General features: G+C 42.5%; 1 protein-coding gene across 1 annotated transcript in view; it reads left to right on the top strand.

The window, feature by feature from the left end:
• Positions 1 to 15,917, top strand: part of phf5a (PHD finger protein 5A) — a 36,612-nt gene that overhangs the window by 1,704 nt on the left and 18,991 nt on the right. The window contains exon 2 of the mRNA XM_068019438.1: positions 12,059 to 12,082. Within this exon, the coding sequence (XP_067875539.1) occupies positions 12,059 to 12,082 (24 nt within the window). The remainder of the gene's footprint in view (positions 1 to 12,058; positions 12,083 to 15,917) is intronic.

Below are 15,917 nucleotides of genomic sequence, written 5' to 3'. Positions count from 1 at the left end.
TGGAGCAGGGAAGGCTGAGGGGGGGACCTGATTGAGGTATACAGAATTATAAGGGGCATTCGTAGAATAGATAGGAAGAAACTTTTTCCCTTAGCAGAGGGGTCAATAACCAGGGGGCATAGATTTAAGGTAAGGAGCAGGAGGTTTAGAAGGGAGTTGAAGAAAAATCTTTTCACTCCGAGGGTGGTTGGAATCTAGAACACACTGCCTGAAGGGGTGGTAGAGGCAGGAGTCCTCACATTTAAGTAGTATTTAGATGTGCACTTGAAATGCCATAGCATACAAGTCTACGGGCCAAGTGCGGGAAGATGGGATTAGATTGGATGGGTGCTTGATGGTTGGCGCAGACACGTTGGGCCGAAGGGCCTGTTTCTGAGCTGTATAACTCTATGACTCTGTTAGATTATGGTAACCAACAGGGCTATGGACCAACAGCTGGAACGTGGGTTCTGATGAATGGTTACTGACCTGAAACGTTAACTCTGCTTCTCTCTCCACAGATGCTGTCAGACCTGCTGAGTATTTCCAGCAATTTTTTGTTTTTATTTCAGATTTCCACCATCTGCGGTATTTTGCTTTTATTATAGCTGGAAAGTGGGATTAGGCTGGGCAGCTCTTTTTCATTTCCAACATGGCAACAGTGATTACACTGCAAAAGTACTTCATTGGCCGTAAAGTGCTTTGGGGCATTCTAAGGTCATGAAAAGGCACATATAATTTTTTTTTTTAGATTCTTTGGACCAGTACAGCTGTGATGGACTGAATGGCCTCCTTCTGTGCCATAATATGATTCATGCCCTGCACACATGGAGTCAAGATTCAAGTGTAGTCTTCAGGTGCAGTGGAGTTGGAGAAAACTGGACCAGGGCATGCGGGTGTAATTTAGTTTTTCCCACTTTAAATTATGAAAGGTGATCCCATTGTATTTTTACTTTTAGATTCCCATCTCCACATCTGTTTTCTTTGAAGGTGGCAGGACAAATTGAGAAGGCTCTTTTTATAAAAAAAAAGGATGTGGGACCATTGACTCCTAATAGAGGCATAGAGTACAAAAGCAAGGATGTTATGCTAAACCTTTACAAAACACTCATTAGGCCTCAACATGGGTATTGTTTGATTCTGGGCATCACAGTTTAGGAAGGATGTCAAGGCTGTGGAGTGGGTGCAGAAGAGATTTACTCTAATGGTACCAGAGATGAGAGGTCTCAGTTATGTGGAGAAGCTGGGGTGATTCTCCTTTAGAGCAAAGAAGGTTTAGAGGTGATCAAAATCATGGAGTAAATATACAGAAACTGCTTCCAATGCCAGTCGGGTCACTGACCAGTGAAAAGAGATTTAAGGTGATTGGCAAAAGAACCAGAGGTGACGTGATTTTTTTTTTAAGACAGTGAATGTTTTGATCTGGAATGCATTGCCTGAAAGGGTGATGGAATTAGATTCAGTAATAGAGTTCAAAGGAGTATTGGTTAAATTTTTGAAGGGACAACATTTACAGGCTATGTGAAAGAGCAGGAGAGTGGGACGAATTGAATGGTTCTACTAAAGACCCAGCGCAAACATGATGTGCCAAATAGCCTCCTATGCGGTATTGTTCTAGGATAATGAAAACTGCCTATGTAAACTGGTCACGCTAATTATACCCCCACCCCCTCCAATGGATGTTTTAAAATTCACAGGAAGTACCTGTACCTATAAGACTTTTTCTGTATTAATATTTAGATTCCTTCTACATTTGTATATGTATCTATACTTCAGTTATAATATTTCAAAGCTCTCAAGTTGAGAACATGTCACTCCATTATAAAAGAAGAATGGGAGAGAAACCAGTTAATTATGATCCCATCAGTTTAATATCAGTTGTAGAGAAGCTACTAGAATCTCTCATTAGGAATCAATGTGAGTTGATCAGAGACAGCCAACGTGGCTTTAAGGGCAAGTCCTATCTGACAGATCCAGTTGAGTTTTTGAGAAGATCACTAATAATAGAGCATCTATGGATGTTATCTACATGGACTTCCAGAAGAGATTTGCTAAGGTTCAGCACAAGAAATTATTTGCAAAACTGAAATTTGAGGTTGCTTTTTGACTTTGTCTCTTATCTTCTGAGAGTAGGGGTCAGAGAGACCTGAGGTGGATGCACAGAAGCCTTTAAAGGTGGCGAGGTAAGATGAGAAGGTTTCCAAAAAGGCATATGGGATGCTTGACTTTATAAATAGAAGTAGGGAATACCAAAGCAAGGAATTTATCCTCAACCTTTATAAAACATTGGTTCAGTCCCAACTATAGTATAGTGGCCAATTCTGGGTGTCATAATTTAGGAAGAACGTGAAAGCCTTTGAGAGGGTGCAGATGAGATTTATTAGAATGGATTAAGGTAAGTGACAAAAGAACAAGAGGCAACATGGGTGAAAAATGTAATCAGTGAGTTGTGATCTGGAATGCACTCCCTGAAAGGGCATGGACGCAGGTCCATTTCAAAAGTCCTTTTCAAAAGGGACTTGGATAAATATGTGAAGAGGGAAAATTTGCTAGGCTATGGGGAAAGAGCAGGTAACCTTCTCAACTTACCTCGCCACCTTTAAAGGCTTCTGTACGTTCACCTCCGGTCTCTCTGACCCCCTACTCTCAGAAGGTAAGAGACAAAATCAAAAAGCTACCTCAAATTTCAGTTTTGCGAATAATTTCTTGTGCTGAACCTTAGCAAATCCCTTCTGGAAGTCCATGGGGATCATTGGAGAGAGCCAGCACGGCCATGATGGGATGAATGGCCTTCTTTTGTGCTGTATCATTTTATGATTCCATGTGACATGTGGTGTTCCCCAGGCATCTGTTCTTGGGCCTTAACTTTTCACCATATTTATTAATGATGAACGAAGAGAGAGTTGCCATAGAGTCATACAGCAACGAAACAGGCCCTTCGGCCCACCGAGTCCGTGCCAACCATCAACCAACCATTTATACTAATCCTACATTAATCCCATTTTTCCCTCTCTCATCCCTACCTTTCCTCAATTCTCTTCCTACCTAACTACACTAGGGGCAATTTTTTTTTTTACAATGGCCAATTTACCTATCAACCCACAAGTCTTTGGCATGTGGGAGGAAACTAGAGCACCTGGAGGAAACCCACATGGTCACAGGGAGAACTTGCAAACTCCGCACAGGCAGTACCCAGAACCAAACCCAGGTCGCTGGAGCTGTGAGGCAGCAGTGCTACCCACTGTGCCACTGTGCCGCCCCAAGTTGTGTTTCCAAGGTTGCAGATGAGTAGAAATCTGGAACTCTCTTCCCCAGAAGGCTGTGCATGCCAGGATAATTGGGGCCTTCCAGACTGAGATTGATAGATTTTTGTTAGGTACATGTTTGAGGGATATGGAGCAAAGGCGGGAAAATGAAATGCAAATCAGCCATGAACTAACCGAAGAGCAGAGCAAGCTCAAGATGCTGAATGGCCTCTTCCTGTTCCTAATGTTAATTGTCTTCTGTATAATTTATTAGTATATTTATCAATCAAAAATACATTAACAATTGATATTTACCCACAACTTCTGTGGGTCTAAAGCAGAGCCTGAACCCTGGAACACTTTTGATATTTAGCAAAATTAAAGGCACAGTGGTAGCATGAATTGTCTATGGGACAGGAAGCTGAGAGTAGTGGTAAATGATGGCTTTGCACTCTAGAGGGAAGCATACAGTGGTGTCCTCCAGGGGTCAGTATTCGAACAACTGCTCTTTTTGATATATATTAATGACCTAGACTTGTGTATACAGGGCATAATTTCAAAGTTTGCAGATGCACAAAGCTTGGAAATGTCGTAAACAGTGAGGAGGAAAGTATTAGACTTCAGGAAAGCATAGACAGACTGGTGAATTGGGCAGACGTATGGCAGATGAAATTTAACTCCGTGTTGAGTGATATATTTTGGTAGGAGGAATGAGGGGAGGCAATATAAACTAAATGTTACAAAAAATTGGCTTAAGGACAGAAAACAGCAAGTTGTGGTAAGTGGTTGTTTTTCAGACTGGAGGATGGTAGACAGTGGTGTTCCCCAAGGGCCAGTGCTAGGACCACTGCTTTTTTGCTATATACGCAAACAGTGAGGATGATACAAACTGCCTGCAACAGTACACAGGCTAGTAAAGTGGGCAGACAAATGGAAGATGGGCAGATGGAATTTAATACAGACAAGTGTGAGGTGATGCATTTTGGCAGAAGGGATAGGGTTATGCAATACCGACTTAATAGCACAGTTCTAAAGAGTGCACAGGAACAGAGGGATCTGGGTGTAATCTTTGAAGGTGGCAGGATATATTGAGAGAATGGTTAGCAAAGCATATGGAATCTTGGGTTCATAAATAAGCAGCATTGAGTGCAAAAGCAGGGAAGTTATGCTGAACCTTCATAAAACTATGGTTAGGCCCCAAGTGGAGTATTGCATCCAATTCTGGTCACCACACTTTGGGAAAAATGTGAGGGTCCTTGAGAGGGTACAGTGGAGATGTACCAGAACGATTCCAGGGATGGGGGATTTTAGTTACAAGGTTAGGTTGGAAAAGCTGGGGTATATTATAAAGTTGTTGTTTTCCCTTACATTGACATTCTTGCGGATTGTCCTGATGAGTGCCAGACGAAAAGCTTTGACAACATGTCTCTATTTTCAGCAATAATCTAATTTTAACGAGGTGCAGGAACAGAAACACCCGCGGGGAATGTACATCTTTAGTGAAAGGGCAAGTTGAGAAGGTTATTTTTTAAAAAGTATATGGGATCTTTAGCTTTATTAATAAGGGCAGAGAGTACAAAAGCAAGGAACTGATATAAAACTTTTGTTGGCCCTCAGCTGGAGTATTGCATTCAATTCAGGGCATCACACGTCAGGAAGGATGTCAAGGCCTTCGAGAGGGTGCAACAGCAACAAGTACTTATAATTATATAGTGCCTTTAATGTAATAACGTCCCAAGGTGCTTCACAGGAGCATTATAAAATGGGTGTAGAAGAGATTTACTAATTGATACGGGGGTGAAGAATTTAAGTTATGTAGAGAAGCTAGGGTTGTTCGCTTTAGAACAGAGAAGGTTAAGAGGAGAATTGAGAGAGGTATTCAAAATGCTAACAGTTTTGACAGTAAATAAGGGGGTAACTGTTTCCAGTAGCAGAAGGGTCAGTAACTAGAGGACATAGATGTAAGGCAAGAGGCGTAAAGAACTAGAGGCGACATGACTTTTTATTTACACAGCGAGGTTTTATGATCTGGAGTGCACAAACTGATGAGGTAGTGGAAGCAGATAGTAAGTTTCAAAATGGAATTGGATAAATACTTGAAGGGAAAGATTTTACAGGGCTATAGGGAAGGAGCAGGGGAGTGGGACAAATTGGATAACTCTTTCAAAGAGTAGGCATTGGTTTAATGGGCCGAATGGCTGCCACCTCTGCTGTATTGTTCTATCATTGGTTGGTTCTTCGCCACGTCCACATTTTTCTTGGGATGTGACTTAGCTTGAATGTGTGCTTCAGGGTTATGTGAAGAGGACAGCGGCATTGACAGATTGTTTTGGAGCCCCATTTAGAACAGTAACTCTGAAACCATATGGAGGGAAGAGAATGACAAACGCATTTGATTTGTGGAACTCGATAGAAAGTTCTTAAATGTTGGGAAGAAACAAATATATAATTGTGGAAATTCTGATCATCATCTGAATAGAAGGTTCATTTTTTTTTCTGTAACCTTTATTTTATTTATGGTTCTACAAATAACAAGTTGGTGTTTTATTGAGTATATTAGTACTAGAATTGTGGTCCTTTGCGCATATATTCTCTCATTCAGGGATAGCCAAGTTTTTTTGGTTTTGGCCACATAGGGTTGCACTGTGGAGCTTCAGGGGCTATATTTCAAGTTAAAATCATTGGCCCATATTTTCCCTAGGACTTGTGCCATTCGAATGGTGCATCTCTTTTTATTCATTCATAGGATGTGGGCCAGCATTTATTGTCCATCCCTAATTGCCCTTGAGAAGGTGGTGATGAGCCACCATCTTGAACTGTTGCAGTCCTTCTGGTATGGGTACACCCACAGTGCTGTTAAGGAGGGAGTTGCAGGATTTTGATCCAGAGACAGTGAAGGAACAGAGATTATAGTTCCAAGTTCTCTAGAATTTCAAAGAATGAGAGGTGATCTCATTGAAACATAGAAAATTCTTACAGGGCGTGACAGGGTGGATGTAGATTGGATATCTCCCCTGGCTGGTGAGTTTAGAACAAGGGGATAGAGTCTCACAATAAGGGGTAGGCCATTTAAGACTGAGATGAGGAATTTCTTCACTCAGAGGGTGGTGAATCTTTGGAATTCTCTACCCCAGACGGCTGTGGATGCTCAATCATTGAGCATGTTCAAGACAGAAATCGATAGATATCTAGATACCAATAACATCAAAGGATATGGAGATAACATTCAAAGGCATTACCATCGCTGAATCCCCGACTATCAACATCCTAGGGGCTACCATTGACCAGAGTCTGAACTGAGGAGCCATATAAATACTGTGGCTACAAGAGCAGGTCAGAGGCTAGGAATCCTGAGGTGAGTAACTCACCTCCTGACTCCCCAAAGCCTGTCCACCATCTACAAGGCACAAGTCAGGAGTGAGATGGAATACTCTCCACTTGCATGGATGGGTGCTCCAACAACACTCCAGAAGCTCGAAACCATCCAGGACAAAGCAGCCCGCTTGATTGGCACCCCATCTACAAACATTCACTTCCTCCACCACCGACACACAGTGGCAGCAGTGTGTACCATCTACAAGATGCACTGCAGCAATGCACAAAGGCTCCTTAGACAGCACCTTCCAAACCTGCAACCTCTACCAACTAGAAGGACAAGGGCAGCAAATACATGGGAACACCACCACCTGCAAGTTCCCCTCCAAGTCGCACACCATCCTGACTTGGAACTATATCGCTGTTCCTTCACTGTCGCTGGGTCAAAATCCTGGAACTCCTTAACAGCACTGTGGGTCTACCTACCCCAAATGGACTGCAGCGGTTCAAGAAGGCAGCTCACTACCACCTTCTCAAGGGCAATTAGGGATGGGCAATAAAAGCTGATCTGGCCAGTGATGCCAACATCCCATGAATGAATTTTAAAAAAACATGGAAAAATGGCATTGAGGTAGATGATCAGCCATAATCTAATTGAATGGCAGAGCAGGCTCGATGGGCTGAATGGCTTACTCCTTCTCCTATGTTCCTAAGTCATCAGGAAGGCATGTGACTGGAGGGGAGGAGGTGTTCCCATGTGCCAGCTGCCCTTGTTCTTCTCGATGGTAGAGATCATGGGTTTGGAAGGTGCTGTTGAAGGAGCCTTGATGAGTTGCTGCAGTGCATCTCGTAGATGGTACACACTGCTGTCATTGTGTGCCAGTGGTGGAGGGAGTGAATGTTTAAGATGGTGAATGGTGCAGCTGCTTTGTCTTTGAGCTTCTTGAGTGTTGTTGGAGCTGCACTCATTCAGGCAAGTGGAGAGTATTGCATCATAGTCCCGACTTGTGCCTCGTAGAGATGTTGGGCAGGCTTAGGGGAGTTGGGAGGTGTATTACTCACCACAGAATTCCCAGCCTCTGACCTACTCTTGAAGCCACAGTATTTATGTTGCTAGTCCAGTTAAGTTTCTGGTCAATGGTAACTCCAGAATGTTGGTAGGGGATTCAGTAATAGTAACGCCATTGAACATCAAGGGGAGCTGGTTAGATTCTTTCTTGTTTGAGATGGTCATTGTCTGGCACTTTTGTAGTATGAATGTTACTTGCCACATGCCAGCCCAGGCCTGAGTGTTGTACAGGTCTTGCTGCACGCGGGCATGGACTGCTTCATTATCTTAAGAGTCATGAATAGGGCTGAACACTCTGCAATCATCAGCAAACATCCCCAAGCCCCATTCCTTATCTTATGATGGAGGGAAGGTCATTCCTGAAGCAGCTGAAGATGGTTGGGCCTAGGAAACTACCCTGAGGAACTCTTGTAGCAGTATCCTGGGGCTGAGATGATTGGCTTCCAACAACCACAACCATCTTGCTTTGTGCTAGGTATGACTCCAGCCAGTGGGGAGTTTTCCCCTGATTCCATTGAGTTCAATCTTAATAGGGTTCCTTGATGCCACACTTGGTTAAATGCTGTCTTAATGTCAAGGGCAGTCATTCTCACCTCACCTCTGGAATTCAGCTCTTTTGTCCATGTTTGGATCAAAGCTGTAATGAGGTCTTGAGCCGAGTGGCCCAAGCAGAACCCAAAGTGAGCATCGGTGAGCAGGTTAATACTGAGTAAGTGCAGCTTGATAGCATTTTTGAAGACACCTTCATCAATTTGCTGATGATTGAGAGTAGACGAATGGAACAGTAATTGGCCAGATTGGATTTGTCCTCTTTTGTTGACAGGACATACCTGGGCAATTTTCCACATTGTCTGGCAAATGCCAGTATTGTAGCTGTACTGGAACAGCTTGACTAGAGGTGCCACTAGTTCTGGAGCACAAGTTTTCATCACTGCAACTGGGATGTTATGGGGGCCCATAGCCTTTGCTGTGTCCAGTGCGCTCAGACATTTCTTGATATTCTGTGGAGTGAATTGAATTGGCTAAAGACTGGCATCTTTGATGCTGGGGTCCTTGGGAGGAGGCCGAGGTGGATGATCCATTTGGCACTTCTGGCTCAGATGGTTGGAAATGATTCAACCTTGTCTTTTGCAGTAATCTGCTGGGCTCCGCAGTTATTCACGATGGAGATGTTCTTTGAGCCTCTTCCTCCTGTTAATTTAATTATCTGCCACCATTCATGACTGAATGTGGCAGGACTGCAGAGCTTTGATCTGATTCGGTGGTTGTGGGTCTGCTTAGCTCTGTCTATAGCATGCTGCTTCCACTGTTTAGCATGTTTGTAGTCCTATGTTCCAGTTTCACCATTTTTAGGTATGCCTTGTGCTGCTCCTGGCTCTCCTACATTCCTCATTAAACCAGGGTTGGTCCCCTGCCTTGATGGTCATGGTAGAGTGAGGGATATCATCGGGACTCTCCAACGATGCAAAAGGAAGAGAATATTATGGAGTAACTGACTTACGGCATCACTTGTGCTCCTTGCAGAAAACGATGTGAAGCAAGTTTTCATAGTTTTGACTCCTCTGATACTGAAAACAATGATTTTGCTGGATTATCACCAGTTTTCACGCCTCTGCCTCTTAGTTTTGTAAATAATGACCTGGCAGCGACATGATTATTGCAATTTTTAAAAAATTGTTTGCAAGATTAAATATGGGCCGGTCTGAGGCACCCTTGGAATCTTAGTACTCAAATTTGAGACACTTTAACAGTGTTATCTAAACTGGAGCTGGAGGACCGATTCCTCTGAGAAGAGATCTGTCTGGTGGAAGCAGCACCTTTAATGAGTGCTGTAACCTGGCTTCACATAAAATGCCAATCTTAAAATTTTACCTTGCACCCTATTTTTCTATTTGGCAAATCACTGGGAATAAAATATCATTACCGCTTCTGATTGTCCACCAACTTCGCTGCAGCATGTTCTAATTAGATTGCAGGAAAGTATGGAGGAGCTTATCAGTGTGCCAGTCAGCTAAATTTACAAAGTACGCCGCCAATCTCATTGCTGCTGGAAAATCTGGGCCACTGTTCCCATTAATTTGCATTGATGTCAAGTCGGTGATACTAACAGATCTGTGTTCTCATTTAGATTTTATTCACCAGTGCAGCAATGCTAAGAACCATGAAATTCAAACAGGACAAACCAACGAATAAATACAAGTGGAAATAGGCCACAGTTACCAGGGCTTCCAGGTCACAAGTGAATGTGTTTTGGAGGCACCTGTCATTTTTGACATGAGCATAAAAGATGCCTTTCCTTTTTGAAAGGCTATTAGGTAATAGCTTAGTCTATACATTAAGCCTGGGGTGCTTGAGTATCAAAGTACACTGCTTGGCCAAGACATTTGCATGGGACTGATCGACCTTGCTGTAAGGAGACAAATGAATTCAATGGGGAATTGGATAAATACATGAAGGGAAACATTTTCTTGGGCTATGGGAAAGTGCAGGGGAGTCGGACTAATTGGATGGCTCTTTCAAAGAGCCAGCATGGGGCACTATGGACCCAATAGCCTCTTCCTGTGCTGTATCATTCCATGATTGTTTGAGTCATTGCCTCCTTCACAGTTTTCTTGTGATGTGATGTACCTTGAATGTGTTCTTCTAGGTTACGTGGAGAGGGCAGTGGCATTGACAGATTGTCCTGGTGCACCATTTGAAACAGTAGCTCTAAAACCATATGGAGGGGAGAAAATGGAGATGCATTCTTCCGCAGGTTTTTCTCTCTCTTGCTGGAAAGTGAATTCCCCACTAACCTTTCCTATAAACAGTAGTTTTCATCCCATGTGCCAATCTGTTCCGTATCTAAGTCATTCTTAAACATTAGCCCGGTCACTGCTTCAGTCACCAACCCTGGCAGTGAGTTCCACATCCTCACAACCCTCTAGTTTTCGAAAGTTTCTCCTGCTCTCTCCTAGATGTTATAACTATGTGCCCTTCTTCTAGATTCCTAAATCAACATGGACAACAAGATGCCTTTTTAAATACTGCTTTTAGTGCAGAAAGACATCCCAAGGCATAATCGGATGAAAATGCATGCCAAGCCAAAGGAGGAGATATTAAGAGGGGTAACTAATAGCTTGGTGAAAGACATAGGTTTTTAAGAGGAGTCTTGCAGGTAGGCAGAGGGTTTCTGGGAAGAAAATCCAGAATGCAAGGAATAGAAAGCTGAAGACCCAACTGCCAACCTTCGAGAGAAGGGGAGGTGGTGCACAAGAGGTCAGAGTCAGGAATAGAGAGTTCTGGGGATTGTAGGGCTGGAGGAGGTAACAGAGGGGCAAAACCATGAAGGGAATTAATTAGTGGAAGCAGTTGTATCTACTCTTTCTGATCCCATCATAATTTTAAACGCCTCCATCAAATTACTCGTCAATCTCCTCCATTAAATTACTCGTCAATCTCCTCCATTTTCATGAAATCAACCCCAGTTTTTCAAATCTTTTTGGTTTTTTTTAATGCCAAGTAACTTCTTAAATCTGCACTAACCTTTTCTCCTGCCTCATGTAGCATGGAGTCAAACGGAATGCAGTATTCCAACTGTAGTCTAATGCAGCTGTGCTTCACCTGTGGTATACAACCTGCTTCAAACTGTTGTCTAGAATAATCCAGGCTTGTCTGCAGGTAGCTGAGCGTATAACTGCTGTGTCTATATTCTATAACTGCAGTATGCAGACAGCTGTGTGGTTATGGTGAGCGGCTGATGAGCTGCAGAATTATTGAGGAAAATGTGTTGGATTATATTCAGATTGCATTGCAAAGTTGTTACAAGGTTAAGGAATCAGAAACTCACCTGAAGGTAACTGCTTTTTGCCAGGAGCTCAGCCAGTGGCCTGATTCCACGCCTCCACCCATGTCACTCAAGCTTCTTGCTGAAACTCAAATTCCCATTATTTTCAATTCCTTTGCTTCCCCTAAGCCCCATCCTGCTCCCATATTATCAGCAGTACTGTTCTGAACTAACCACCAGGACATTTGAAGGGCAGTCCCAGATGGATCGCTCATCTGGAACTTTAGTTTTGTTCTCCTTCCCTCTTATGTCTATTGTGCAGTTGAGAGTGGCACCTAGTATGCAAAAGTCATTAATGAAAGCCTCATCCAGCATGCTGTGCTACCTGTAGATCGCTGTTTCAAGAGATGTAATATGCGAGTGGGACTCCTCACCCAGGTGATGATTACTGTTCACTACTTGTATTGCTGTAAATAAGTGAAGAACAGAAATAGTTCTTTCTTTATGCTCACACCATCACCACCCTCCCCCACACCCTCAGTTGCCTGGCTAAACCTGTGCCCGTTAGAAAGGGTCTTGGGACATTTCACTAACACCACTTGTCTCTCTGCCACCAAATAAATAGTTATGTTGCAAAGCATCAATCCTCATCTGACTTGAGTTCTTTTGTTCTTTATTTTACAGCTATTGGGCGATTGTGTGAGAAATGTAAGTATTTTTGTGTTTTGGTTATTTTCATAGCCATCTCTTTTTGCAGTCTTTTACTTCTCTGCATATTTTCTCCTAATTAGAAGAGTTGGCAACTGGGTCACTGGATCTTTACAGTTCTAATGAGTGTTTTTCAAACTGCAGTAGAGGACAAAGTGCTGATTAAAGCACAAGGCACAGCTTCGTGTTCAAGGTCCCAGATCTGGCATAAACCTGCTGGAAAGTTTATTACAGCCATTGGTGACCCAACTCTTGAGCTGTAACAGTTCAGTTTGTTTTAAAATATGGGGTTTTACTGTGCATTAAAGGGAAGTGGTCTGGAAACCAGCCACATAAAGCCTCCTTATTGGTCCATATCCCTTTATAAAAATATGTACTATGTTCATTTTGAATGTGGCACAAGTCTGTTGGGGTGTGGGAAGATTTCCAAAATGCTCTTAGGGAATGAAATGTGCTGATGTGTTGCTTTTTAATGAATGGCTCAAATTTTACAATTGAAGAATCACTTAGACACTATCAAACACATAGTGTATTTATTATCTATCAAACTCCCCATTGTCACAAAAAAGTTCAAACTTTCAAAAAAAAAAGACAGAAAGCCTTTGAACACTGACAGTTCTCAGTGTCCCGTCTTTTAATTTTTCAATCTGCCCAATCCTTTGTTTCATGCTGCTATGTTTTATTTTCAAGGAACATCACTGATCATCCATAATCCTGTCATCCCTCACCAGCTGCAGACTTGCATTTCGTTCTCAGAGCTCCTGACGTTAACTTAGGGTTCTTGTGTTTAAGGCCACTGCGTTGCACCATTTTCCTTACCCAAAGCCAACCACTTTGTACCCATTAGGGACTTGATTCTCCGCTCCTGTTCCTTATATTCTTGTGCTCCTTCACCACCATCCCTCCATATAATGGGAGTGAGTTGATTCACTCAAAGGTGGAGACTACAACACCAAAGTAATTGGGAAGTGGGCAAGAAGCAGAGAAACAGTTACAAGAAGAGATTCACTACCATGACTATCTCACTAATATAATCTGTGTTAATTGTGATCTTCTCCCCTGCACTACTGCTGGCTGAAACACTCCTTTTCCAGTACTCTGCTTGCTAGCTTCTTGTGTGCAATCCATTACAAACTCCAGTTAATCCAGAGCTTTGGTGCCCATACTCTATACTAAGCCCTGCTCATCCATCCTTTTGCTCACCATCCATTGACTCCAGTACTTCTAAACGTTGACATCAAAATTCTCTTCCTTGGTTACAGTTTTTTCTCTCTCATCCCATGGCTCTCCCTGACCTCTACTTTCTGGTGATGTAGAAATAAGTAGTCATGGTAATGGCTCTCTTCCTTGTTTCTCTTCTTGCCCAATTATTTTGGTGTTGCAGTCTCCCTCTTTTTGTATTGACTCTCTCCAATTATGTGGGGGAGGGAGGGAAGTTCAAGAGAATAGGGAACAGGAGCAGAGGACCAGACAATCAAGTCAGCAAGGGGCACTAAGTTGTTGCCTGTCAGTTAGGAATTAGGCACACTGCAGTGGCCTCACACCGAAATGTAAGTCAATGGCAGGAGCTCAGAGAAAGCACCTCCGTTCACATGCTCTGCTCTTCCATCTCTGGTCTGCTGTGCATCTTTCATGACCCTCCTGCTCTCCCATCAGTGACAGTGCTTGCAGCCATTAGGCTCAACACTCTCTTCCTAAACCCCTCTACTTTATTTCATCTTCCACCATCATCAAAAGCTTCCTGCTTAATCATGCTTTCAGTCGCCTTCCCAACACTTCCTCATATTGCTCTATGTCTGTCCCCCTTTTCTTTCCCGCTTTCTCCTCTGTTCAGGTAAAACATCTTGGAGCTTTCACTCAATATATTTATTTTAAAAATTCATTCTTTTAGATGATTTTTAATTTATGCCTTTAATATCAACTTACCAACCAGTGGAAACAGATTTTCCTGATTTACCTATCAAAACCCTTCCAAAAAAATTAAGCACCTCAATCCAATTGCTTCTTAACCTTCTCCACTTGCATGAAGGCCTATAATTGTTTATTGCTATAATTCTTTGCTTATAATGTTAATTACATTTATTATATAATGTACACACTGCATTTTAGCTGGAGCTGCAAAGTGAGTTTGCTCAACCTGTTTTTTTTTTCCCCAGAGTGAGTTGTACTCTGGCTGAATCCCTGGCGTTTAATTTTTTTTGAAGTATTTGTGAAGTCCCATTGTTTTTCAGGAGAAAAATTATGACCAGGGCTGCACGGTTAATGTTATTAAAAAAAAAACACAGGGTGATGATTGCTTATTTACCACCAGTACTTCAAACTGTCTGCAAAGTAGCTTGCTTTAGCAGTTTCATGGGACTTCAGTACTGGCTCCTTTCAGCCTTGCTTCATCTATCTGTCATCTTTTTGTAGTCTGGGCCATGCCATTTAATTAGATAAAATTATACTGGGAGCTGGTTGCTAGGAGGGACATGAAATTGTATAGATGGGAGCAGGAAGTTGCAACAGGACATCGATACATTCAATGAGATGAGAAAAGCTAGGGCAGATGAAATTTAATGTAGGCTAGTGTGAGTTCATCTACTTTGAACCGAAGAAAGAGAAATCAAAATATTTTCGAAATGTTAAGTAACTAGGAGCAATGAAGGAGCAAAGAGTTTTGGAAGTCCAACTACATAAATCACTTGAAGTGAGTAGATAGGTACAAAACATAATTGAAAAGGCTAATGGGCTGTTGACCTTTATCTCAAGGGGGCTGGATTATAATGAGGAAGTTATGCGTCAGTTGTATAGAGCCTTGGCCAGACCCCATCTTGGAGTACCATGTACAGTTTTGGGCACCGCACCTTTGGAAGGGCTGTATTGGCCTTGGAGGTGGTACGTCACTGATTCACCAGAATAATACAGGGCTAAGAGGGTTAAATTCCATAGACAGTTTGCATAAACTTGGCCTGTATTTCCTTGAGTATAGCGGGGTGAGATGTTTAAGATATTAAGAGGATTTAGTAGGTTAGATAGAAACTATTTCCTCTGATGGAGAAATCAAGAATGAGGGAACACCATCTTAAAATTAGAGCTGGACCATTTAGGAGGGAAATCAAGAACACTTTTCATTCAAAGGCTGGTAGGAACCTGGAATTTTCTACCGCAAAGCACTGTTGATGCTGGGTCGATTGGAGCTTTCAAGACTGAGATTGATAGAATTTTGTTTGGTAATGATATCGAGGGATATGGAGGGTCAGTCGAGTTGATGTTCTGATCAGCTATGATCTAATTGAATGGTGGAGCAGGCTTGAGGGACTGAATGGCCTACTCCTTGCTCCTATGAGCTGGGAGGGTATATGAGGGACAGACTGGAAGTTACTTAACAGTCTTGGCTCTGAGTCAGATTCCAATACTACAGCAAGTAATAAGTGCAGTATACTTCAGTAGTGTTGTGCTGTTAGAGGTGCTATCCTTCAGATGAGATGTTAAACAGAGGCCCAATCCACCTGTTCCAGTTATTTAGGTGAATGTTGAAGATTCTGTGGCATGATTTGTAAATGAGCAGAGTGCTGCCCTGCATGCTGGCCAAATTCCATCAATCAACATCGCCAAAAACAGATTAACTAGTTATTAAATGTGCTGAGCACTGTGTGAGTGCTACATTCACCTGTAGAACAGTGACTGGACTTCTAAGTAATTCACTGTTTGGTACTTGGGAAATTTCTGAGAAATGTGAGGTGGTGCTGTCGAAGTGCAAGTCTTTCTTCTTTGGACCTAACGCTGCATTATATTTTACTAAAAAAAAAGTAATTGACTGCTGGCTGTTGCCAAGTACTGTCTCATAGGTAGT

Source organism: Heterodontus francisci, chromosome 41, assembly GCF_036365525.1.
Source record: "Heterodontus francisci isolate sHetFra1 chromosome 41, sHetFra1.hap1, whole genome shotgun sequence".
Taxonomy (NCBI): Eukaryota; Metazoa; Chordata; class Chondrichthyes; order Heterodontiformes; family Heterodontidae; genus Heterodontus; species Heterodontus francisci.
The sequence above is the reverse complement of the archived record's forward strand: the minus strand, read 5'-3'. Positions and strand labels throughout refer to the sequence as shown.